Consider the following 27725-nt stretch of genomic DNA (forward strand, 5'->3'; position numbering starts at 1 on the left):
CAATTTCTTGGGACAACGAAGCGACTCGACTCGATCCTCTACTGCAAAGATCACGCGTCAAGTCCCTCTTAAAAGGAGATAGCGATTATCTACGAAAGACTGCCTCGAATCTTTCGAGATATCGAAGGAAGGACACACCGAACGACGTACTTGCGGAATCATCGAAGCGATATTCGGTCTCCCGTTCCTTCCTTCATATTTCCACGGCGTTAGGAAGGCAAACGAACGATTTACTTCGAAGGAGACGCTAGAAGGGGAAGATAAAGAGTAGAACGGAAATGATAGGATCGATCGAAGAGTGCCATCCCGTCGAGCCGTTTCTTCATAGTCTTCGTGAGCCACGACTGGAATCGTCGATCAACGGAACGAAGAACTTCCCACCGAGTCTTGGAAATGATTCTCGATCGTAGTGGCTGCCATCGAAGACCTCCATCGTGGAGAAATATAAATCGATATCCGATGCATCCTCCATCTCCGTTACTCCAACTTACATCACGCAACGGTCCTTTTATTTTTGTTCCTCTTTCTTCGAACTTCAAAAATGGCAAGTTCTTTCTCGCTAAATCTCGATTCCTGTCTGATTAACGACGAGAGAGTGGGTGGCCTCTTTGGGCGTACGGAAGAAAGGACGGCAGCCATTGAAAGACCACTCTCGAGTGAGCTTTAAGTCGGTAATGAAAATGCAAATTTAGGTAGGTAAGTCTCCTCGACGGTGTTAAAACGGCGAGAAGAAGATCGATCTCTCCCGTGCGCGCCGTTCAGAGCCTCTCTCTCTCTCTCTCTCGGTAATACTTTTATTCGTAAGGTAATGAAGTCTCTCGAGGGTAGGGGAGCGGAGCGGACGGAAATAATAATCGAAAACTTTTTCTCCGATCGGTATATTATATCTACTTTCGATAGTTAATTACCGGAGAAGGAATATTAGGTCGGCAGAAAGATTTTTGCGCGTGGCTTTGCTAAAAGAAATCAAAATTAATTCTATATACCTGTATAGAATATAAAAGTGTGTTTGAAGGAAATTGGTAAAAAATTCTGTGATAACCGTAGCGCTTCTACGACAAACGTCGTCTACCTTTTCGATAAAATGAAAAGCAACGAAGGATCGAGAGATACGGAATTGAAACGCGAAGAGGCAGGATTTTCATCCGCCGGGAGGAAGACGTTCTCCCGAAATCAAGGATATTCATCGTTGTGACGGCAAATTCAATTCAAGATCGCATGAGTGCGGCAAGCGTCATACCGTGGAACGTAGCGAAAATGTTGACGTTAGGGGTAAAGGAGATATCGCTAAAAGCTACGCCAAGGCGGCACCGTTAGGGATGGCTGCTTCTTTCCGTGTGCGTCGGCACACGTAAACTTTGGAAGAGAGGAGATACACCGACCCACGTTGCCGATGCCGTTCGTTTATAGCGTTACTCCGGCGTTATACCCCTCTCGAGTTTCTCGAGTTTCTTGACATATCACAGTCAGCGCATTTCTAATGCGAATCGAACCGCTCGTACGGAGATCTCTCGCTCTTCGGTCGGCTCTATGAATATTTTAAGCCAGACCTGACCCAGATTGTCCTCGCAACAGGAAAAGCTACCTGATCTCGTTCCGTTTTCTCGCACGTTCTATCTTTCCTTCTTTTTTTTTACACATCGCTTAATCAATCTCTCTACCGCACCCTCTTCATCGCTTTTACTATACTTTATCCGTTATATTTTCAACTTTTGCTCGCACCTCCCACTGGTCACTCCGCTTCTCCTAGCCCACCTATTTCTTTTCCTTTTTATCTCTATCTCTCGTTCTCCTTCCGCTTACGTCTCGATGTCGGCGCGCCAGACTCGTCGATCGATCGTCTAGAAGCGCGAAAGAATGGCTCGTCTCGTGATTCATCGTTTTTCTCTCTCCCTCCTCCCCCCCCCCCCTCTCTCTCCGTAGCAATCGTTCGTGGTCACGATCGCGTCGTTTAAAGTGCAAACGCGAATAAAAGGCAAGCCAAAAGAGAAGAAGCAAGTTACGATCGTCGAAAAGTAATTTGTCGCAAGAATGCCGGAAAGAGGTGTCGCGTTGTAGGAAATGTTACGACGTAGGATCGTTCGATTTTAGGTCTCTTTTCGAACGATACGCGGAAGAAATGCGATATCGTTCAAGTCCTCTATCAAGGTCGTTGCCACAAGATCGGATGGCCGTTCGCGTGTGCGCACGCAAAATAATGCCGTCGTAAAAGCACGTCGACTACGTCGCCTTGGCTTCCCCGACCGTTTCATTGAGCGCTCCGAGTTGGCCGCGCGCCAGATGACGTCACGAACAGAAAAACTGGGGGGATTGTTGCTAGTGATGGCGATGGAAGCAAGGTGGATATCGCGGACGAAGGCAGTCGCGGCGATGCTGCTTCCATTCTTTTCGAATCAGAAATTCAGGATCGCGTGTTTGAAAACGTTGCTCGTCCTTTTGTCTCGTCATGGAATTTCGTCGATACTCGCTCGAACTCGAGACGAAAAGAATTAAAAGGGACGTCCCACCGGATAATCTTCCTTCGATAAAGCAAACATCCGCGATATCTATGACTATGGTATTTTCGAGCGGACGTATAGAAAGATTAGGTTAAATCCAGGCGAGAGGCTACTCTCGGACGCGCTGAGGGAGGACGGAACGGTTAAAGGGTGAGACGAGTATTCGAGTGTGTGTAAAAGGAAGGGTCGTCTCTCGGACGTGACTGAATTACACCCCTACCCGAGGTAAGGCCACCCTCTAATTTAATTTGTACGACCCTCCGTCGAAAGATAAGATGTACTTGGTGCAATTCGTGCGGAAAAAAACGCGCTACCACCCAACCCCACCGCCTCCTCTCTCTCTCTCTTTCTCTCTCTTTTTTCTAGCCTTCGCGCCGATGAAAAGATCCTCCGTTGATCCTTCCTTTCCGATCGAACTGGACCGGGCCTACGTAATACGTTTATGACGATCTCACGACATTCTTTCGCGAATATCTCCAAGGCAAAGGCGCTACGCTGTTCTCATAATTTTCAAACTCCTTTGCGAATCAATTGGATCAGCAGGCAGTCTCTTTTGTCGATAGATTTTGTCGGTGCAGTCAAACGCATCTTCTTTCGTCCGAAAGAAAGAATATGGAAGGATACTCGAGTCGAAATCCTTTTCAGGGATCTTCGCAGTTCGCGATGGTTCAAGGACCTTTGGAATAGCGAGAAAGAGAAAAAGGAGAAAAATAGACTTTGGTCCCGTCGTTTCATCTCTTTGAGAAAGTCTCTTACAAGTCTCGGATAAATATCCAAACGTTTCTATTTTCGATATTAAAAACTGTGATCTCGAGTCCTCGGTAGAGAACGATATTTCTTAAAGTTATTTTAAGGCCGTAATTGTAACAGGATTTAAAAGAGAAATTCGGTTAATATAAGCGGAAAAGCTTTTCTATCTTTAGACTTGGCTCGTTTTTTAATAAAGAGAAGTAGATGGAAACGTATGATATCATGGATAAAGTATAAGAAAGAAACGGTGAGGCCGCGGTAGCAAGTTTCATGTTACTTACGAATTTATGTATTCCTCCACCTTTTGTATCGGTCGTCTCTCTTCGTTCGAGCTTCGGAATCGTCAAACTTCTACGGAACGATATCGACTGTTCGAGGGACTTTTATTTGCGCTACCCTCTCTCCGGCAATGATATTTTATAAGCGAACCGAGCGGGGAAAAGTTAAGGGAGAAAAGTGGACGGACTTTTCTTTCCTTTTATTTTTCTTTTCCCTTACGAACCGAACTATCCGATGATATCGATCCGCAAGTTTTTTCTTTCAACGATCTACGATTGTTTTTATCCTCTATTTTTTCACGCTTCGTTCTCTCACGCGAGGAGAATATTTAAGATTAAAACGCCGAAGTGTTCCGTTTTGGTCTGCTATCGAAAGAGCAAGTCTCCACTTACTACGAATTGTAAATTTACAGAAGAATTTAATAGGGAAATATAGCGGCCGCGATCTAAACTATCGCAAATTTGTTCGCATAAATTATAAATCGCTTTTTGATCGTTTCGAAGAATCGCTAGATTGCTGATCAAGAGATTTTAAAGTTAATAATCGCGAAAGAGGAAAAGAAGAAGGAAGATATAAAAGTTTGATATTAACAAGAGCCGAAGCTAACTCGAGGATAGATTATGGACAGCCTTTAAGCTTCGGATTACCGAGATTCTTATGTTTCCGTCACGCGCCTGCAAATGCTCGCCGATGGTAAACGGATTAGAGCCGAGATGCGTTTCACGTTCGACTTACAGAACGCATTGTAAAATGAAAAGAGGGACGGAGAAAGAAAGGAAAATAAAGAAAGAGGGAGAGGGAGAGAGAGCGCGCGCAGGAAAGAGGGCGAACCGATGTCATTACGAAATTGTAGTCCGTGAAATATGATCGTCGCATTATCGAGAAGCATAAAATTCACAATGGACGAAAGACGGGTAAGCTTCTTCGAAATCGTGAAAGAAGGTCGAAGACGTCGTTAGGTCATCGATAACGACGTGCGTCCAAAACGGTTTGGAAAACTCGTGAAACGTTTAAACGATATGCTGCATCTAAAAAAAGAAAGAAGGAGAAAGAAAGAAATAAAGAAAAGGAGCGAGGACCGCGTCGATTGAAAGAAGGAAAACGAGAGAAAGGTCGTAATAATTTTTGGATGAAAATTTGAAAAGAGAAGAATCTACGATGAGAGGCATTATCGGCCGTCTTATCGAAACTCGTCGCTCGTAACGAATCGCGTTAAATCGCGTACGTGACAGCGAATGTATGTAAATACTTGTCGGATCGTGAATCTCTCGAGCTTCGGAGTGTCGAAAGTTTCGTCGATAATTGGGAATGCCTGGACAATAGATCGACTTTCGAAAGATATAATCTAAAGGGCTACCGCGCGAGAGGTTCGAGGTAAAGAGCCGATAAAAAGACGATAGTCTTTCGTTCGTCTTTCACCGTCTCGCGAGTACTTGCGCCGAACGTACTTGCATCGTGCTTCCATCTTCTCTTCTAGTACTTTTCGGTACGTTTCGAGGAAATTTCAATTCATGGGGACGAAAGCAACACTTAGCCAAATTACTTTGCAATCTCTCTCTCTCTCTCTCTCTCTCTCTCTCGTTTCATTACTCGTTATCCTGATCGATACCTCCGACCGACTACATATATCGAAGTCGTTTCGCTCGAACGAGAAAATTGAGCGAAATATGCGCTTAACGGATCGTTCCGACGGTCGAAGCTTGCCGAAAATACAATAAATCGGAAAAATAGTTTCACGGCTTGAATCGGTCTAGCCGTCTATCGAATGAACTCGGGTCTCAAAAAATAGTGGCACTTTCGGTCAACGAGTGGGGCGGTAATTGGGTTCGGTTGGTTCGACGCGAAAACACTCAACGAATTTCGTTTCGTCTACCAATTTCGACCAGATGATCGAGAAAAAAAGGAAAAGATGTACTATTCCGAGGAAATCGGGGATGGAGGGAAAACGGAAAAAGAATGTGTTTCCGAAAGAGCCCTCTTCGAGGCATTTCGTAAATAATTAGCGTTCCTTCTGTTCTCTCGAGATCCCTCGAAGCTCCGATATTACTCGTTGAACCAACTTTCTTCGCCATGATCATTTAGCGAAATATTTTCGAGTGAAATCGACGTAAAGAAAATCTTTGCATACGATACGAGAAAGAGGATAACAAAGAAGTCGAAGCATTGGCTATGGTACTATGAAAGAAATATCGGTAAAAATTTGCCGCGATACAATTTCCTTATTAATGGAGATATCCGAGAGATAACAAAAGGTCGATGAAACTAAAGAAAATTTATCGAAAAGTTTTTCAACTCTTAAGCTTACAATAGAATCGTGTCTAAAGCGTGGAACGAAACAGCATGCTGGAAAAGACTACTCGCCTTTATATCGGATAGTGCACGTGCATGAGTTCAAATTCTACAGAAATTTCTATAGCTACGTTACTACCATCTATTGAACATACAAAAAAAAATCTATTCCGATGTTTCTTGTTTTTAGACAAAGAACGTACGATAAAGTGATTTTTAGCGATTTTAAAGTTTCCTTCAAATAATCGTCGTGAACGAAAATTTGGGATCTACGATCGTAAATTTTCGCAAACGTTCCGTAGAAAATCGTTGCGAAAATTTGCTGCGACTGGCCGAATTTGATTTTCAGTCCTTCCAGCATATACCAAAGGTTTTGCGATCGAGAAAGAACGTCCGGAGCGATGCCGTAACGACCGAACAAGTTGCGTTTCGGTAAAAGCAGCTACGCGCATGCACGTACGATTGAAAAACGATGCTTCTATCGAAAAATGTGTATGTATCGTGTTGAGTGTACCGTCCGAGTGTCGCCGAGTGGTTGTGTATTGCTGTTGTTATCGGACGATACGCGTTGCTCTTGTTTTAACGCCGATGTCTCGAAAGTCTTATTTGACGTTACCTCGTTCATGTAGGACACTTCCGAAAGTGGGATGAAGTAGTAACCGAGAAAACGATCCCAGAGAAATCCCTTGCACCAAACTTCTACTAGCAGGCCAGCGTTCATATCGTTTGTTTCGCTGAAAATAAAGAAAACGAATGTTTGCAAGATTAACTTTCAATGGCGAATCACACGTGTCCAACGAAGCAACGCGATCGAATTTCGTAAGAAAACAAGAACCTATGTAATTATTCGAAGGAGCAACGAGCGATCGCGTAATTATTAATGGTTACGTTACGCCGTGATCGTCGTCGTTTGAAGCGTCACGTTCTTCGTCGACGATCGAGACAAATACACGTTAAATATATGATCAACGAATACAAAAGCGTGCACCGAACGGAAAGTAGGTTAAAGATTTGTTAGTTCGTACCTAAGGATTTGTGCGGCGTCGAGAGTTTCCTATCCGAACGATCCGAGATCGAACGGTCGATTGTTTCTTAGCGTCACGATTCGCGCGTCCTCAGGTTAGAAACGTTTACTTAGATTTTGAAAATTTAGAATCGTTCGGGATTGATTGCTTAAGCGATCTATCAACTAGAAATGGTTACTATTACTAAAAATGATTAAAAGATCGAACGAATCTTTCGAAGCAAGAATCGAATTTGCTGGCCGAAACGCAAACGCGTGTATATCCGCGTAATAGCGATAAAAGACGGCGATCGATCGCTCATTGGTTAGAAGTTTTAAACGGGACAGCCCGTAAGCCACCTTACCGGCGGAAACATTGAACCGGCTGCTTTGAACTATAGCTAGATAGAAATATCGATGACGTCATTCGCCACTTGTTCGAGGCGGCCCTTCGATCCAGAACAGATACGGAGCAGATGTAGAATGGACGTAAAATAGATGTAGAACGGATCCAAAACAGATCCAGAACAGATCCGAAACAGGAGGGATCCAGAAAAATGCTTTTTCTCGAGTCTCGAGCTAGCGAGCGATCACGCGTTCCTTCGATAATTACGTGCAACCGGAGAGATCAATCTTCTCTTCGTTGGCGGCCCTACGATCGAAACCTTAAGTAGATCGTGCTCGAGCCGCGCTAACGATGCATAGAAACGAGCGGATCGTTTTAAATCGGACCAGTTGAAGCCACATTCGCGTTTCTAGGAGGATCAAAAGAGAAAAAGGAGAAGAAAAGAAGAGAAGAGAAGTGAAGGGAAAAAGAAAGATATTAAACGCACCTCGCGATCTCGCTAATCGAGCCATTCTCTAAGTCCGCTATCTCGTCGCGCGAACCTAAGCACCTATTTCTATATCGATGGGCTGGATCGGTTTAGCCCTTAAGGGGGCTCGATAGTCGATCGCGAAATTTCGGATTTCACAGCGTTTCTCAAGCCCGTAGACGGAAAGTCAATAACGCGTGCCAGTAGATAATATTTATAGCCGTGCAACATTCCGTTTTTCGATACGTATCTTTGTACCTACGTTTCGTCCGGCCAGTGATCGAACCCGAAGATACTCGGAAAGAAAAATATAGCGGAAGAAATAGTAAACCGTCGCTCGTACTCGAACAAAAAAGGTAGCTACTTTTGGAAGAAGGTGGAAAAGGTAAGACGATGATCGTGAGCAACCGTTTTAAATTTAAATTGATTTTCTTGCGAGGCTCCGCGCTTCGCCTCCGACCTCGTTGAAAGTTTAAAAATAATCGAACCCTCTTAAACTCACCGTCTGACCTCGATTCGCAGCTTTTCTCCACCCTCTTTCGTTCGCATTCATCTACTTCGTCTTACGTACGAAACGATATCTACTAGAATATAGCGATGGCAGAACGGTACGTAGACAAACTATACTCACAATAAGAAATCTTGCTCCCAGCTTGGATTGGCCCCCTTTACGGTGACTGTCGTCGACTTTACATTCTGCAGCTTCAGCGTTACGTACGAATTGAAGTCATCCGCTGTAATCGTTAACGATAATCGTCCGTTCAATGACGCACCGACGCACCGTCGACTAACGAGCGTACGAGCGAGCAAACAGTCGCTACACTTTCACGAGAGAAACGTTGTTTTGTTAAAGGTTACGTGCTCGCTAGACGCGGAACGTACGACCCAAATTATCCTCGAGGCACCGTCGCAAACTCTCCTTTTGTTGCGCGCATTCGTAAATACGCCAAATACGCCAAGTACGTCCAAGATCGAGCTACCCTTTTGCTTCCTTATATCTTTTTATTCCGTAGCAAACGCTCGGGAAAGTTTTGCTCTCATAACTTTATAACTTTACTTACGACTTCGCCTACTCCCTCTCTCTCTCTCTCTCTCTCTCTCTCTCTCTCTCTCTCTCTGGACGCAAATGCCCAGACATTCCTGCTTTCGTTTAGGAAACATATAAATCCTTCTTTACCGATTTAAATCCACCTTTAAATCTCCATGTCTTTTACCTTACGTCGTAAAGGGTCTATAGATGATCGGTAAAAAATTAATGAGCGCGCCCACGCGACTAAATCGAAAAGAGTACAAATAAAGCGACCTTTTGACCGTAGAAAAGCCAAAAGCTGACAAAGATGTGATTTCATTTAGCGGCATTTCTTTTTTTCTTTCTTTCTTTTTCTTTTTTTTTTTCTCTCCATTGAAGTTCCCGCCCTCGCCAGCAAGGCGCGTTTCATTGAAAAGGTCGCGCACTTTTCCTCTCTTGACGCTTTCACTTTAGCTCTTTGCATCCTCGAACGCAATTTTTTCATCTCTCGAATACGCGTTACGGCAATATCTCATTTGATCCGATTTGAAAAGAACAAAATCAAGTTTACCTTCTTCGCGAATTTATCAGCGAATATCCATTTTCCTTCTTTCTCCACTGCATACGTACAAGTACGTACGTCGATGATATCAATGTACAAGCACGATCGGGAAAAATCATCTCTATCGCGGTAGCGTTAAAACGACGAGATAAGTGGGACCACGCTGAAATTCGTGTTAATTAATTCTTATCTCTAATCGACTAACGATATATACGTACGACGGTATATTTCACGTACGATATCGATTTACGGAACGAACGACACGCCCGGCGTAAAGAACGAAAGTGTGTATATTTGCGTGTGTGTCTTCCAACAAGAAGGAAGAAAGGGCGATAAGTAAAACAAATCCTACACGCAGGAGTGGTTTTATGCGCGATGAAATAATGCTCTCTAAACTCTCCAGACGCGTACGAGTAGACGCGTTGTTAAAGCTCGAGTTAACGGATGGTAAACACAATATGAGAAAGAAGAATAAAAGGGTATAAAAAGGACTCAAGGTTTGTACGCGTCGATATGGAAAATTGAAAAGCTTCGAAGGAGCTTCGAAGGGGCCTCGAGGGAAATGAAAATCGAATGGCATCGTCGTAAAAGGGTATTTTAACGAGCGCGAATAATGCATTTGGAGGCGCACTCTCGAAAATTATAGGAACGCGATTGCGACTCGACTCGCGACATGTCACCGGCCGAACGATGATAATTTCTTTTAGTACGAACGTTACGTCGCGATATTCCGGACGAAAAGTCACATAACCTTTAACTTGGAAGCGTTCCAATCCGAACGCAACAAATTTTGCGCGGATCTCAGAACTGGAGCGTAACTAAGGACTTCTCTTTACGGAGGTATCGTTTCGATTCCAATTCTGTGGGACAATCGTTCGCCGTTACGCTCGGTCGGATCCACGTTTGCGTTTCTCTCGTGAAAGTTTAAATGGCAGGAGAAAACGATCCGCCGACGAGTCGGTGAATCGCTTCTCTGTCGTTCGACCCTTTGTCTCTTCTCCTCTTTTCTTCGGTTCGCGTCTTTGCTCTTCTCTTCCATATCAGTTGATACGAACCTTCCTCGCAGACGAACCGCGCCTTCTTCACTGCAACAGAAAGCCGAGACGTTAAACCAAGGGAAATATTAAAAGCCAAAGTCTTAATCGCGATCAGATGCCTTCGTAGAGATCGGCCTATCGGTGACAGCCGTTGAAAGCTTACAGCGCGATTCCATTTCTTACTCCGAAGGTAGAAAAGGTTGGCCTTTGCGAAAAGTAAAACGTCTCTTCCTTCGAAAAAGATCTCTCAATTATTATCGCGTTCTTTGAGAAGGCAAAAAGGTGTCGGTCAAAGAGCGGCTCCATTCTGATAATAGATTGGACCGACGATGTCGATAAGCCGTTAGCACCGTCTGTTTGCACGGGACGATTGATTTGATGGAATTAACGGATTTTATCGAGAAACGGTACCGTCCCGTTCGCTCGATCGCGGATGTAAAACGTGCTAAGAGCCAACGAGTTTCGTTCGTACGTGCCACGTAAACGTTGACTACTAATCAATTTTATGTATGTAGAACTTACAGATTATTAGAACCGAGACGACAACGTCGACGTTTCGTGCAGGCGTTTACATTTTCGTCGAGATTTATACTAGCGTTTTACGTCGAATTACAAAGACTGCGTAACCTGCATAAACGCATTCAAAAGATTAAGACCGATAATATTCAAATGAAGTTGTAGGGCGGACGACAATGGAAATTATACTAGCGCTACGTGCTTCGGAGACGATTAATTAGATAATGTCCGATAACGTAGCGCAGTCGAACAAAGTGCCACGTTACCGTGTCAGCATACGCTTTAATATAATTATAATTATATAATTACGTTGGCCAGCTTTCTTCGAGCGACGTCTCCCGATCTAACGACCAGAGAGAAAGGAAAGAAATGGTTCGAGTCGAAGAGCAGCGAAGTCTCGTTCGCGAACACGGAGCAAGGATTTGCAAGTTTGGCTTATCGATTGGCATAACATGCGGTACGTACTACGCTTCCACCCGACGCAAAACAAGCTCCCGTATCTTAGGGCCGAACGCGTTTTGCCTTCGCTCACGAAACCAACGGACTTTGTCGAGAACGTTAAGCCGTAGTTCCTCGTACATCCGCGCTTTACACGATTTATGTTTGTCGAGCAGCAGGTATCTGCTTTGTTCGTTTGTTTATACACCGGCGCAAAGGACTTTCTAAATTGATCTTTCGTAACCGTAAACTATGACGATCGATAATGTCAGCCGATGTAGACTTTAGGGAAAGACGCGAATAGACGTAAGAAACGACGCGCTGGTTATTTTCTGTTTTTTTTTTTTTTTTTTTTCTTTTTGATATCCTCTTATTAATGAAAAGGTCACGGTAGCGTGTCACACGTTACGGGAGCAAGCGTACACGCCGTTACGCCGTAATCCGATACGATGGAGTTTAATCGTGCGAGCGCGCGCGCACCTATCTCTTTAAACGACGGCCGACTGCGATCTGAAGCAATGACCTGTGCTAATAAATGCCAGTCGATATATGAGAACCCCTCCCTTCCCTCGTGTGAAAAGGAATAGCTCGGTTCTAAGGTTAAGTGCAAGAGACACGAGAATGGCTTCGCCGCGAGCTTGACTCTACTGCGTGCGCGTGCGAGCGTGCGTGCGTGCGTGCGAGCGAGCGTATGCGTCTGTCGTTTTACAATTACGCGCGGCTAGTACGAGAAAATCCGCGTAGCGTGATCGCTAAACCGACGAAATAGTTCGCCTTCGGACCTCACGTTTCCTTTTAAAATACATAATTCATCGAATGTAAAATACATTGGCTCTATGCGTATCGAATAAAAATCGAGTTTGAGCGGAAGAAAAATTCGAGATTGCAGCAGTTTCTCTCAGTTAGATTTATTCTCGTTGGAACAGGAAATAAAGATGGTACGCGATCGTTTCAGCTTTTCTTTCAACGGACGCAAAGACGAAAGCTATCTTCTTGGAAACGCTTGCGACTCGGTCACAGGCGCCGTGTAAATATTTAAAAGGACGACGTACAAACTTGAAGTGGGCGGCCTAAAAACGATGACGTCACTGACCCAGACCGGAGTTAAAGTAACAATCATACCGAAAGAAGCGTAACTCGGTCCCGTTGGCAACGCAAATATGTATTTTGCACTTCTATTCGAACGGACCTAAGCGAAGGAGGAAGAGCGAGCGAGAGAGAGAGAGAGAGAGAGCCAACAGGTGAACGCGACTTCATTATCCGCGCTCTTTACAAATTAATTACGCTCAGTCGCTTAAAAATAATTGGAATTTGCGCGGGAACGGTTATGTGTTTACGAGGAGCCGTTCGGTATCTATGGCATTGGCAATGGGCCAGTCGCGATTCAAAGCCAATATGCAAGAAGAGAATCACGAGGGAGAAAGCTAAGAAAAAATTTCGTTCGTTTTGCAGCCGACGATCGAGAAATCGAATGAGAGAGAAGCGTACGTGTCGCTCGTATGATCGATCCAGCGATGTTAGACGAACGCGTCGTTCTTTCGAATAGAAAGATAATCAACGAACTCGACGAACGACTTTGAAAAGTGTTTCTCGAAAATATCAAGTACAAAAGACAACGACGAGAGAGATGTAGTAGGAGATGTCGTCGAATATCGAGACAAAAGGGACCGCCATGCGAATGAGGATTGAAAACCAAAGGGTAGTGGTGACGTCGACGGTACTTGCGTCTCGGGATAGAGAAGAAACGTGGATGGACTCGAAAAGAAATAATACGATGGAAAAACGAGAATACTTTGCGAGAGTATACACTTTGAAATTCGCGAGAACGCGTTACGTAAATAAATGGGCGTCATCTAGACTAGAGAGGTGGTGGTGAAAAAAAGAAAAACGTAACAACGATGTCAGCCTTAACGCTTCAGTTGCGTTCCCTTACCTTCGAACAAGTCGAGACAATGGACGTCTACGTGTGAATACGAGCTGAGATGTTCTTGTCCTTGCATGTGCCATACCACCGTACACGCTTCTGCATTGTACCTTGTTTCTCCGCGTTTTTACGCGAATGCATGCTTATGTGCATGTACTCGAGAACTCTCTCTCTCTCTCTCTCTCTCTCTCTCTCGTGAATTCGCGAGAGAAGGGAAGGGATTCACTTTCCACTCCCGAGTTTTCCTCCGGTAGCGTTTTAGCCAAGGGTGAGAAAACGAGAGAAAGAGAGAAAATTGACGTTATGGAAGAGTCGAGAATATGAGAGAGCGAAGGAGAATCGAGAAACCGGCACTGCCATATACGGTCGACGTTATTTATAGCGAAGCTATATTAAAGGTAATATTTACGCGACAAGCATAAGCACGATATCTTATCCAGGTATCGTAGCTCGTCTCAGGATCCTCCCGCATCCGCGAAGAAATCATCTTTCTCGATGTAAGCGCGCGTACGTATATGAAAAAAAGGAGAAACGTTTTACGTCGGTTTATCTCTGATAAGAAAAGATCCGGCTAGGGGTCGCGATTACAAGCGACATTATTAATTAGGACAAAATTATCTCAGCGTCTTTTTTACATTGTACAATTTCCCTCGGTGTAACTCGCAAAGCATCCTGTCCATTAGAAGCGAGCTGAGATCATCGCAAGCTGGTTTCTTACAACGTTACAAGCAATTTGGGCTAATTAGTCCGGTGTAAATTCGGTCTCCGTTATGGATAATCGATGGGACAAACTCCGGAACGGTTCTACTCCTTCGACGACGAAACCGTTCGTTCCCTCTTCCCCTCTTCGTCGTTCGTAGTGATAAATCGAAACGTACGGTTAGTATGGTCGAAACGATTGATTATTATGATTGATATTCGGGATTAAAGCTTACGAAATCCTATCGTGCTTTCACGGAGACTTATCGTCAGCGAAGACTCTTCGTGTCACGAAGAAAGAATAATACGCTCGCGTGTATGTACGTAACTACAGTCGGTGGGCCAGAGAAAGATAAGATAACCGTCGAACGTGCTATTTTTTACGACTACGTCACGACGAACATATGGTATTATCAATAAGCGTCGCTAAGAAAAAGAAATCTAGCAAGTCGCGAGAAATCGATATCGAACGAGCTAATAACGTAGGATATTAATGAACGAGAAGGAACGAAGAGATCGAACTTTGAGAATATTCGCTCTCTACGGAAATGAAGGAACGAAATCGCGACCTAGTCCGTTCGTCGATGCGAGAGTTGGCTCGAAATCACGTACTTCCCCAAAGGTGAATCCGATGAATCCTTTAGATCTAAGGGATAAGATGTCTTATCCTTTCTCACCCCAAGGGTGAACGAAGTTCCTTTGGAAACCTCTAATACGCCCTAGCTTGCTCGGTGAGTAAACAAGGGGTCAACGATCCACCGTAATCGAGGAGCATTGCGATTTAAAAAGAAAATGCGGATACCGAGCTCGAACGGATGTTCCTTCCGTAAACGATTGCCAATTACCGATGGTAATTGCGAGATATAATTGCGAGATGTAATTGCGAGATCTCGCGTTTAAGCCACACCGAGACCGGGTTTCGGCTCCGGGTTTCGAACTGGGCTAAAGTTGAAAGTACTTTACCGTTTCTTTTCGTTGATTCCTCTTGGTACGCTACAGCGAAAGGACCGTTTACGAGAATTTAACGAGTCATAAAAGTTCGCAGAATCCTTCTACAGGATAGGGCCTTGGTAAAAACGTCGCATTTCACGGTATATAACTAGGAAATGAATAGGCTCCTCTCTGGTGGAAACGACGAGGAGCGTTTTCGAATAAATAAATCACGACGGTCGTGTACGTGAGTAGGTCGAAGAATGAAACGATAAATTTAAAGGCAAAAAGGTGCGTTAACTGCGACACGGAATTGAGCGATACGCGAGGACGGCTGTCGCGAATCGTCAACGCCATTTCATCCGGTCAATTAGTTGCCGATTGTGACGCGAAACGATATTATTGCGTAACGTTCTAATTATATATCCACGTCGGACGGCAGATAAAAATATATCTCGGCGAATAGGATCGGAGGTTTAATTGCAGAGCTTATATCGAGATATTCCCCGGTTAAAGCCGCGTTCGACGTAGGGGGTAAGCCGTTTCCAGCGGAACGAAGGAAAGTCGCTTCTCCCGAGCGGGTCTCCGTCGTACCTTATATCAGTCTTTTATCCAGTTTTAGTCCTTCTATTGATAGAAACCACTTAAAGTGTCTCCATTGTAGGGTATAACCGTCGTAAATCCGTACTCTCCGTCGGAGTCCTCGAGGTTCGAGCAATTTCGTAATTCCCTGCGGATAATCTTATTTCGAAGAAACTTTCGAACGGCTATAAATAGGATCGAATCTGAATCTAAATGTCTTCGTTCCCCTCTTTTTGTTTACTCGCGTATATCCTACGGGAATATTCGATTTAATTAGCGCGTGGAAGTTCCGCGGTCGGCAGTCGGCGGTTAGGATCGAGACGACGCATTCGACCGAGCTCCTCACGCGTTCCCTTTTCGAGAGATCCTTCGACGATATCGTTTTCGCGTGTAAGATCTCGATTTCCTTCTGTCGCGAAATTTCTCCAAAGTCGATAACCGATAACGGAATTATCGCGACTATGTACGACCGAACAGCGATTGCGGGATGAGAAAAAAGCGTGACGCTGGAATAGGATCGAAGAAGCAATGGAAGACCGAGACGAAACTCGAGGGAACAGCTTCATCCTCGAAAGTTGGAGCTTTCTAGACGAGCTACTAGACCGCATTTCCAAGTTTCGGAAAGCTCTGTTGGTCTCAGCGATCGGCGCTTTAATTTAATGAAAATACGAAGTAAATCGGGTCAAACTCGTTTGATGGTAGAAAAATACGCTTCTAAGAAAATAGGTGGATAGTCCGGAAGCTTGTCGGAATGTGCCCGAGAGTTCTCGACGTGGAATAATGATAAATATCTCTCAACGGTATGGTCTCGGTGACACGGTCTATCGAGAATTCCCTTTGCTCTTTGGAAGAATAGAGCGCGAAAATAAAGAGAAAAGGTGGATAAAAGATGGACGTTGAAGAAGACAGAACGGAAGGACGGAAAGTCGATGAACGGAAAGTTGCCCCCTCCAAGTCGACCGACGCAACCGTCGAGCTCGAGTTCAAAGAACCCCGTTCTTCGTAACGACAACGCCCGTGTCCTTAACTAGGCGAGGTTCTTCCTGCGGCTTCGGACTTGGCTAGAATATCCATATTGGATTTCGCATCGTCCACGCCCGCTACCTGAAAAGCTCCGAAGAGAAAATGCACGGCTTGGCCCGGCTCGGCTCGGCTCGACTCGACTCGAGGAAAACGGAACCGTATAACGTCGTTTGCGAGTAAACGACCGGTAACTATCGCCCTCGATAAATTATCGGGAAAAGAAATTTCGTTCGAAATGCGACCGAGAGGTACCTATCCGTTTATTCTCGTAATTTCTCGAAGAACGGCGATGTTGCGGATTTGATTACGCGTAGTCGGACGCTTTGCGATTCCCAAAAGGTTACGAGATAGGAAAGGAATCTTTGTCGTTGAAAAGGGAATCCTTTTCAGGGTTACTCAACGAGGGGAGAGAGCGGAGGGTCAAATATCGGTACTGACCACCTGTCGTACTCGGACCATAGGTACTTTGCTCGAGTCGACGCATACATAGCTCGTTTCAAACTATCCTGATATATCGCACGGAGAACACGGCTGGAGGAACACGGAGTGCCAACAAGCCGGCAGTCGAAGCCGGCTGATCAAAGCGTTTCTAAAGTTCATTCCGGACGAGTCTACAGCGGGTTTACGACGCTACCTCATCATCGATCGCTCTCTCTATCTATCTACCTACCTACCTACCTATCTATCTATCTATCTATTCTCCGCCTCTACCTCATTCGCCCTTTCGCGATTGATCGAAAATCGATCGAAAGGTCAGAGACATAGATTCGAGAATGGTGTGCGTATACTATTATTTTTACCCAACGCCGATCGTTCAAAGTTACACCTAAATGTACAACGTAGTGAACAACGACCCGAACGGAGGAAACTTGAGAAAAGTAAGATGCTCCACGGAAATGGCTTTGGAAAATATTGTCTCAAGCAGAGGAGTATGTCGCTTCTAGGTAGGAGGCACGTTCGCGAAACAGCCGTTAACCCTTTAACTTTCGGAATGTTTCTTCTACGCTTAAAAAGGCAATTCTATAGAGTTAGAAAAATGATCGAAACGTGGAGTACGTGCGGCTCGTTGCAGGGAGCGCCAACGGTTTACGTAAAGGTACCGAGTTCGGACCGGCTGTTTCGTACTTCTCGTACTCTTTATATTGGATTATAGCAAAAGAAGGACGAGTTCGTTAAAAAATTGATGCAAGAGTAACTCGCGAGCAGTATTTTTTGAAAAGGTCAGGAGTTGCAAGTTTAACGAACGTGATCTTCATTACGTGGAGATAACTCGTTCGTACTCGACAGCCACGATCAATTGCTGGGCTGCGTCTACTAAGGCGTATGCGTATCCACCTATGGATAAGCATTATTCGCGACGAACAAAGTTTCCGACGATACTTTGTACTAACGCGTTCGTCCCCGGAACGAACGAACGAACGAACGAACGAACATTTTGGCGAGAGAAATCTCCGAATCGAAAATAAAGGAATCGTACGATCAAAAAAGAGTTGCATCGATGAAACGGCAATTCGACGAATCATCGATGGACGGAAAATGCGATTGAATACAAACGAAGAACACGACGAACGAATAACGTTCGAGTATCGGTCTATTCTCTTTTCGCGGAACAAATAAAGCGTGTTACATTTGTCACACACGAGCTTTCTACCGAGGCAGTTTTATTAGCTCGAATAGAGAAAGAGTATCGCGATAGTTCTGGTCACGCGCTTAGGAGGTGTCACCCACGAAAGTCCAGTGAAGAAAAATCGTCAAAGGTTGGCCGCGCTATCGACGCTCGATCGCGCCGAACGTCGTTCTCCCTAACGCACGCGTCGAAAATCGAGAGAAAATAGTAATCGATGAACGGGAATACGACGCTTGAGCCGACGGTATCGCGTCTACGATATTTCATTTTTATAATAAGTAATAATAATACGGACGAGTAAGGCGCAACGAATGAAAATTGATTGGCGACATTGCTTTTGTCAAAGTCACGCGAGAGACGAAATATCGATGCGAAAATAGAACCGAGACGATTTTACATCGCGTCTTGCATCGAAAGTAGAGTACGAGAGCGTTCGTTAACGAGAACGAAACGGATCGTCGTCGTTATTGTAGACGATGCATCTCCATTAACAAGGAGACGTTTCAAACTTGCAGTGAAAAATGCGTCATGTAAATGCGCTGGACCTTTCCGAGTGGTAGCGACAAAAAAAGTAGGTCCTTCGTGCCTACGCTTATAGAAACGACGACGACGACGACGACGACGGTCCGCGTTTCGTTGAAAACGGTATCTGTACCGAATGAAAGGAAATACTGAAAGAGAGTACGGAGAAATGAGAGTGCTCTTACCATTTGAAAAGTGGAAAAGGTAACAAGACGTTTTAAATCCGAGATCGTACCGCGTTATAACGGACACAATAAGAATCGGATTCTGTCCGACGATCTTCCGAGAAAAGGATGTCAATAGAATACACGACCATAGGATGTCGATGAGATACACGACCGTAGATATACATACAAGAGGAAATAGTCGACGACGAGGCATGACATTCCGAGCGCGTTGTCGGTAGATACAGGTTCGTCGGTCTGCCGCGCACTAAGTCCGCTCGTGTCGGTCAAGGTATATACATTACGTAGGCGAATTTACGTAGTCGTACCAGTTATATCGGTGTATATAATCGGCAAACGAGGGAGCGTTAGAAATGATAGGAGCGCTCCGGAGAGGAGAACGGAGGATTGGGAGTCGGGCTCGAAGCGAGCGCGGAGCGGAGTGGAGTCTAGCCGGAGCTACGGAAAGGGGGCGGCAGCGTTGGGTGCCGGAGGCTTGCGCTGGTCGAGGAAGGGAATGACCCCGGATACGCGGGGTCAACCGTGGTTGGACTCCGCGTTGCTCGCTACACCCATCCTCCTATTTTCCTCTCGCGGCTACAAACGGGGACCCTTGCGCTTTGACATTCGAATGCGGTACGCGAAGACGTAAGGAGAAACGGAGAAAGATAGATCAGACCTCGCTAATGGCCTGTTCGCTTAGTCTCCATTCGTTTACTGCCGATGGGACGTTACGATCGCCGAGGCATCATCTTCCGTGGAGAATTTTCCATACGTCGACGAACGGTGGATATAGCTAGGTCGTATGGAGGATCGATGCCAAGTTCCCTGGTACGCGGTTTTTTACGAATTTTGTGAAAACGATCTTTCGGATCTCATCGAGACGTAGGTACGTTGTAATACCTTGTTCCGTCTGGAAACACGACCGCGAGAATTCGATAATTCATCGTTAACGATGACGGATCGAGCATTTGGAAGAAACGAAACGTTTGATCCGGCGGAGATAATCGAGAAACTGCTCTTGCTGCAAACGCTTACGAGTTAACGCGTGGAATAGAAAAGAGGGATCAAAGAGGTCTTAATACACGTGCGACACCGTGCTCGTTCGGCGCGTATTCGATTCGCGTATAGAAAAAGCGCTCGCGTAAAAGCGTCTTTCGTTTGGTTCTCGCGCACGACTAGGATCGTCCTAGAGAAAATACGTGTACGTTCGTACGCGTGAGTTAAAACTCGTGGAGCGTACGTCCCGAAGGATATCGCGTTGTGGTTCACCGACGCCACCAAAGTTCGTGCGACCCAGAAATATCTATCAAATGTTTCGAGATTCTCTCAGGCATTAAACTCTAAATCACACGATACCTGATGCTCGGGTAATTAATTCATTGTATTCCGATTTGAATTCGTTCTTCGACCGTCGCGTCTCGAACGAAGAAAAAACGCTTCGATTTAATTAATTGTATTATACGATAAAATCGGTAGATCGTAACGGGAACAAGTGCGATGTAAAAATCGAAGCACGCAATCAATTTTAATTATATTTTATAGAGCGTTCGTGGAAGACGGACTATATGGGCGAATATAAGGACAAAGGTCGTTCGTCGTGCCTCATAGGGAGAGAGTATATTATGCGGGAGAGGAAAAAGTAGTTTGAGCGACGGCACGAAGATGTGGCTTGAAAGAAGGCCGAGCTAATCGAACGGTTCGATGCCGATGAAATTATCGCGCCGAGTTTTAATACCGTACTGCCTCCGTTCATGGATGGTTTTCCAATAGAAAGAACTCTTTTGCCGTGGAAGCTCCTCCGGCTCTGACGTAATCGTCCGAGACGTACGTTTCAACTTCTCCGAATCTATATGCGATCGTTTTATTAACGTTCCTTGCGATTAATACGATTCCAATGGATCGCGAATTAAAGCTGCGTAAGACGCAGCGAGTAGGAAGCAAACTCGTTTCCATAAAATCGTCGAACGTCGAACGTTCGTCGAAAGACTCTTTCTTTGGAACGAACGAAAAAAATTCGTATTCGCACTCGTAACCACTCGAATGCAGTTTAATGGAGCATCGCCGGCGAGCAAGGGTAGGAGAAAATTCAATAATGCTTTGTTACCATCGCTAATCGAGCACCCCTCTGTCTCCGACAGACACGACGTGCCTCGGACATTTCGCTTCGTCAACGTGTACGGAATGATTTCCTATTTAGAATGGTGCATCGCTTTGAAATATCCCCTATCAAATTCCCGTATCGCGAGAACCGAAGAAACCGGTAAGCTGATGAAAACTAAGCTAATTTGTGGGGTAACTGGAAGAAGGGAACGAGGGAAGCGAGTTTCAAAGTGACGCGAATAAATAAGAAAATGACGTGCTTTATAACGAAGACCGATAACGGTGTCGGAGCGAACAGCGTGCTCTCTCTCTCTCTCTCTCTCTCTCTCCTTTCGATCCGATTCGATCACCGCTTTTACTGCTCGCACTCTCGAGGGTAGATAGACATTTAGAAAAAAGGAGAGAGAGAGAGAGAGAGAGAGAGAAAAAAAACAGAACGGAAATCTCGAGCGAGAAAGTCAAATAGAATTTTAATCTCGTTTAAAAAGTAAATAATCGAGAACGGTACGACACTTTGATCGTGATTATCGTTAAATAAAGAGTCCGTATTATTGGCTACGTCATAGCGATCGTTCGAAACGCAAGAAAATAAAAGGAAAAAAGGAAAAAAAGCGATGGTTAGATACAGGCGTACACACAGCAGTCGGTTCGCACCCACCGTTAGCACGCGATCGTCCTCCTACCCCTGGCACCTTTCTCTTACTCCTAGTTTTCGACGTCGGGCATTCGTATTAACGTAATTAGAGACTTCATTAACGCTAATTAATCCGTATGTATCGTGACTCGCTTAACTCTGCTCCGCGACTCCGACACTTTACGAGGTAACGGTATTCTTTCGAAAGTCTAAAACAGCAAACAGCGTCGTAAATTCGATGGTAGGACGAACAACGAACGATTTTAAAGATCACCGCACGAAGCTACCCTATGTGGAATGAAAAGTACACAGTAAATGTGAAAAAGCGAAGAGAAAAACGGATAGTTTCTCCTTTAGAAAAAAATCCTCGTCTCGAATTCGTCGATCGATTTTGAAAAGTCTCTTCTATGAAATTCATACATTTTTATAGGATCGTGCCAAGATTAGTTTTATAACCGTCGTAAAATATTCTCGGTATATCGTAAGCTCCAAGAGACTTTATTGGACGTTAGCGAGTAGAGCGCGAATCAGCTTTCGTTCGGGTCCCATCGAGCGGAAGGGACGAAAATTTTGGACGAGCCCTTTCAGCTTTTTTCAAAACGACCGAAAGACTATATCCGACGACGGAATCGTAAATCTGTTGGGAGCACAACGGTTCATCCGAGACAATTTAACCCCGCTTTATCGCCCACTTTCTTTTCTACGTCACTGCGCTAGAAAGGGTTTGCTTCAAAGTTAACAGCAATGGAATGCGCTCGGTGAAAAGGAAACGTTTCGTATTTTCGATAAAAAGATTCGGAAAGAGACACGTTAATACTTTTCTTCTAAATTTCCTATATATGGCCAATAGAAAAATATCAGATGTAAAAGTAGGCGTCGAATGGAAATGAATGTGTACGAGAAGACTCACCTCTGACGTTGAGAAGAGACATGGTCGAAGGTCCTCGAACTGTACGGCTTGGCTTTTATTATCGAGGGAGTCGCATTGAAATATTCGTCCAACGGCACTCGATGCGACGTACGAAGATAACGTAGGAAAAAAGGCAGATTAGCGTGCAGCGATGACGCCAGCGGAGCACGAAACGTCGATTTTCCCCGTCCCCGCCCCCTCCTTTCTCTCTCTCTCTCTCTCTCTCTCTCTCTCTCTCTCTCCGTCTCTCCCTTTCTCTTCTTTTTTGGACGAAGAAAACGAAGAAGCGGTACACTTTTCTCCCTTCTTTCTGCTTCTTTCTCTCGTTAACGGACTGCTTTCGCACTTTGTACGCCTTTTAATCTCACGTCAAACGCGCGCACGTCCTTATATTTTATAACGAGTTCGTGTGATATATGTATGTATATATATATATACAATATATTGGTATACGTGCACTTATATACATAGGCATACATATACAGGTATAGATAAAGAAGGGAAATACGATAAACATATATACGCTATGGCTCGAAATTCGGTGACATGTGGCGGTGGAGAGGGACTAAGAGGAAGTCCGGGGAAAGGGGCGAGGAGGTTCGTGGAGAGTGTAACGCGAATAGAAAGAGAAAGAAAGATACTCCCGAAGGCGCTCCTCTCGTTTCTCCCTACTATACACACACTCTCTCTCTCCCTCTCTCTCTCTCTCTCTCTCTCTCTCTCTCTCTCTTTTACACAACAAGAAGACGATGCGTCCGTGTTTGAAGAAATTGCGATAGTTCTATCGTTTTCAGTCTGTCTCTCTCTCTCTCTCTCTCTGTCTCTGTCTCTCTCTCTGTCCCTGTCCGTCTCTGTCCGTCTCTCCTTCTCCCTCTCTATCTCTCTCTGTATGTCTTCGCAGCACTCGCGACGCTTTTCAAGAGTTTGATGCACCGACCTGCACCATTGAGAAAAGCCGGCACTTGCAGCAGCAGCACTCGCGCGGCGTAAAGATATCGCGTTCGTGGTTCGTGCCGTGAAAAGAGAGAGAAGAAAGAAAGGGTGGCGAAGATCGAGGAAGAAAAATCGCTAATTTTCTTCGGTATTCGACGAGGTCGCGCGCGCACAAGTAGTAACGAGAACGGAGGAGAAAAGACACGGCGGTCGTTGGAACGATCGCGCTTCGACTGATAGGCGCGTAGCGTGTTGGTAAAAGTAGTAACGAGGGCCGGCTCTTGGTCACGCGCAAGCCGGCGCACCGACTCGGAAGTAGTTGCCTTTATCCTCGTGCTTCTTTCTAGCTCCCGGCGAATCCTCTTTGGCCGTTAGCGAGTGCGTAGGCGATTTCCGCGTGCGTTTCGCTCGGTCAACGATGAAAGCTCGATCACGGCTATAGCAGCGACAATAGTTGTCGTAGCGATGAGAACGATAATCGCGGATAGTCGTGCTCGATGGAAGGTCGATGGCCAGAATGCCGGTACCGGCGTCCGGGTAGTCGGCGTCGCTCGCCGGCAGCCTCTCGTCTTCGTAATCTCTCTCGTCGTCTCGCACGTATTTCCGAGGGCAGAAACGCAACATCGCCTTCGCAGCGGCAGTATCGGTGATGCTCGCTCGCCGTCGGTGCACGTTTTCCTCTCGTCGATTATCGCGTCCTCTCGGTCGTCGTCCAACGTCGTCCTCCGAGCCGAAGGAGGAGGCGGAGGAAGAGGAGGAGGAGGAGGAGGTGGAGGAGGAGGAGGAGGAGGAGCAGCGGCAGCAGCAGCAGCGGCAAGAGGAAGAGGTGGAGGAGGAGGAGGAGGAGGAGGAGGAGGAAGAAGAGACTCGGCCGAGCGCCGCTCGCTTCGGGAGGAGCGCCCACCGTAAGAAGCTTCTCGTTACTATCATAGTAGCAAAAGGCGGCCTGAACACGCCGGCTCTCGTGACACCGTGGTGATCTCGTGCGCTCGTCAAGCTAGCTCGAACCACCGCCGGCTGTCCCACCGTCCTCCCTCGCGTTCTTTCTCGCGTCCTCTCTCGCGTCGTCGCTCCGAGGCGCCTCGACCGCTTACGCGCATTTCCGCCCCGCGCACTTTCCTGAAAAAATGCTTAGGGAAAACGGACGCGGGGAGAGCGAGGGAGCCGGAAGAAAGACGAGACCAGATATACGGGATTTCCGCGTAGCACCTACGTGCGAGAAAGCGCGCATCCGTTCGTTCCGTTCGTAGGCGCTCGGTACGTCCGTGAATACGTGTGTGCGCGCGCGAGAGAAAGAAGAGGATAGCGACGGAGGGGGATGGGGCGAGGGGCTGGGTAAGGGGGAGTGGAGTGGACGAAGAGGCAGGTGGGAGGTAGGGAGGTAGGACGAGGAGAGGTAGGGGAAGAACGAAAGCAGAAACGCGCTCTGTAGAACGAGGAGAAACGTCGGTGGTGGGCGAGCGTAGGAGTCGCACGGTTTCTCTCTCTCTCCCTCTCCCTCTCCCTCTCTCTCTCTCTCTCTTTCTCTCTCTCTCACACACGCACACAGAGAGACACACACACACACACACGCTCGCTCGCTCTTTTCTCTTCGCGTTGATCGTAGCGCGTTAAAGAAGCGAGTCTTGGTCCTCGTAGTTATCGCGGCTTCTCTGGGTTGCCGTGGCGTTGCGAGAAATAGTCGTTCCTTCGGGAACTCTTCGTCGCCGTCGTCGTCGTCGCCGTCGTCGTCGTCGTCGAAGATGGTGACGTTGTTGGCAGCTACTCCCCGGCGTCGAGAGACACGAAAGGCACCGTGCGACGCGGGAACGATGGGAACCCGCGAACAACAACATCGAGATTACGCCGTCGATGCGCCGACGATGCGCCGACGACGCGCCGCTGATGCGCCGATGATACGCCGATGGAACGTTGTTACGGACGTACGCGGACTGCTCGACGGCGAGCACTGTTCGGACGGAGACGCCTCCGACACGCCGCCGCCATCTTGCTACGTCAGGGCTCGGGGAGAACGCCGGCGTCGACGCTGGCGCCGACGCCGACGTAGGCGCCGGCCAGCCGAGCGTCACCGAACAAGACCGACCGTCGAACGAGTCGACCCTTTGCCAAGCTCACCCCCGCCGCGCGGTTCCTTCCTTCCTCGCGGATTCCGTCGATGCGACTGCCGCCCTATGCGCTCGCTCTCTCTCTCTCTACCCCCCTCCCGCCCCTTTCTCTCTCTCGCTCTCGCTCGCAACCCCTTCCTTCTCGCACGCCGCTATGCCGGACGATCGAAAAGGAGCTATCGATTTCTTTCGGGAAAACGTGACCGAGATTTCTCTCTTCCTGCGACTCCCTGGCGACCCCCTTCGCAAAGGATCTTTCTTCGAGATCTCGATTCGAAAAGTACACGATTAAGAGAACCCAACGAACCTTTGTAAAATGTGATTAACGACTCGCTGGTGTATCGTTCCGAATACCCTGTCATTTTCGAAACGTTCGGCCCGTGTCAGGCCGTGTCTCGTTCGATCGAAACGCCGCTAGCGAGAATCATAAAGTGTCGAAATAACGAGCCACGAGGTCAAGAGGTCGCTAACCTCTGCCCGTAATGCTACCTCTGCTGCTTCCTGTAAATTTAATCTCGTTGGAATTCTATTTCCGTGTTCCGCATCCTTTAAAATGATTTGTTTCGAAGTCGAACGCATAACATTAATCCGCGTTTATTCGTTGCTCTATATAAAGGGTGTAACTTAACATTTCTCTCTGTCTTCCTCCTTTTTATCTCGTACGCATTTATACAAGGTATACGTTATGTTTTTTTGAGAGAAAATATGCAGGGTCGAGTCCGCGCTATGAATATATGCTCGACTCTTCGATCCCTTCTTCCTTTTGTTTCACGAATTTCTCCGTAACGCCCTGTCTTCCATCAAACGGTTAATTCCCGTGCACACAAAATCATTTAAGTTTGAACCTTTCGGATCGTATAGCGGTACCTCCCGAGAATGAATTTTACCATCCACTGCCATCCACCGTTTACGAATCCTTCCTACTCTAGCTTTACCGGCGAAGAAATACGAGGAATGGGTGGAGTCGCGTTACTACTTTCCAACTTTAGCACTTAAAAAATACGCTCCAACGCAACCACTAATTTTCTTTCCCACTACTAACGAAGTTTCTCGCTTCCCTGGAATTTACAGGAGGGGTGGAAGAAGGAAAAGATTGAGGGTGAACCGTGTAACAATGCGATTTTCATTATCGGACGCGATGTAAAATGTACTTGATACGACTTAAGAGACAACCGTGGAAATACGAGAGAGAAAATTGACCGGTTAGGACGGTCCTCCTCTCGTTTGCGTGAGGAAAAGTCGTAATGCAGAGTTGAACGAGCCCGAGTACACGCAACGTCTGGAATTCAAAGTTCTTCCGTTCCACCGTGCGCTAAGAAGGTGGAATAGAGCAATAGCAATAACCTAGCGTCGTTTCGTCGCCTAACGACGATCGCATTTTCGTATAATCGCGAGGACTCGAAACTTTCGACTCGGTCGCCGTAATTATTTCCATCGTTCGTTATCCTCGCGTATGGCTTTCAACGTGGCCCTCGTAATTATATCAGCCTGCGAAGAAGCGTTCCTTTACGCTCGAGAAAAGCGATACGTTGAATCAAAGCGGTGAAACTTTATTGATAAGCGTTCTATCGTACCCTCGACTAGCGTTTCGCTCGACTAGCAAGCGATTCCTATCGATGAGAAACCGGCTGCGTATATTAGGTGCTTACACTACTTGGCCGCGTCCTCTATAGAGGCGCTCCACTAGCTTCGATGCACCGATCATATTCGACTCGTACCATCGCCTCCTACTACTCCGAGATTCTAATGCGAGCGTTAGAACCTAGGGTGTGTGTGTGTGTGTGCGTGTGTATGTATGTACATATGTATTTCGTTGCCAATGAAACGCGAATGGGGTTTGCTCGAAGTATCTTCGGCTATGGTACGAGCAAATGGGACGTTGTCGCGTCATTATCGTCCGAGAAAATACTCGAAATAAACGATTCGGCTTTCGACGTGTAGCAATTTCATTGGCGATAGGCTTCGTAAATAGACTTTCGTGTTTTCGTGCCATCAATAAAAGATGCGCCCTGTGCAATGGAGGTATTCCGTCGATACGTACTCGAGACGTCTAAAAAAGTTACGAGCTTTTTCTGTCCTTTGCATTGTTAAAATAGGCACAAATAGTGACCTCGTTGATGGAACGATGACGAGTAAAAAAGTACGACGTTCCCAACGGGCTAAAAGCCAGTTAGAAAACTGTCGTAAATCGTCGTTAAAAATCAGGAAGGTGAAGAAACCCGATAGACGCATGCTTTTAATGAAATATAGGCAGAGAGGTGGGCGGGATCTTAACCGACTCGATTCGAATGCATCTCGTTTGACTCTTTCTACTTTGCACTCTCCTACTCGCCACTTTAGCGACGACATTTCGCCCACGATTGTTCCTTCGTA

The 27725-nt window shown here is 46.2% G+C and overlaps 1 protein-coding gene across 1 annotated transcript in view; it reads right to left on the reverse strand.

The window, feature by feature from the left end:
- Positions 1–25396, reverse strand: part of LOC127071878 (uncharacterized) — a 58291-nt gene extending 32895 nt beyond the window's left edge. The window contains exons 1-4 of the mRNA XM_051011668.1: positions 22315–25396; positions 10261–10290; positions 8266–8368; positions 6331–6550 (exon numbers count right to left, since the gene is read on the reverse strand). Of these exons, the coding sequence (XP_050867625.1) occupies positions 6331–6550; positions 8266–8368; positions 10261–10290; positions 22315–22336 (375 nt within the window). The 5' untranslated portion in view covers positions 22337–25396. The remainder of the gene's footprint in view (positions 1–6330; positions 6551–8265; positions 8369–10260; positions 10291–22314) is intronic.
- Positions 25397–27725: the final 2329 nt, after the last annotated feature.

This window comes from Vespula vulgaris, chromosome 1 (genome assembly GCF_905475345.1).
Source record: "Vespula vulgaris chromosome 1, iyVesVulg1.1, whole genome shotgun sequence".
NCBI classification, from domain to species: domain Eukaryota; kingdom Metazoa; phylum Arthropoda; class Insecta; order Hymenoptera; family Vespidae; genus Vespula; species Vespula vulgaris.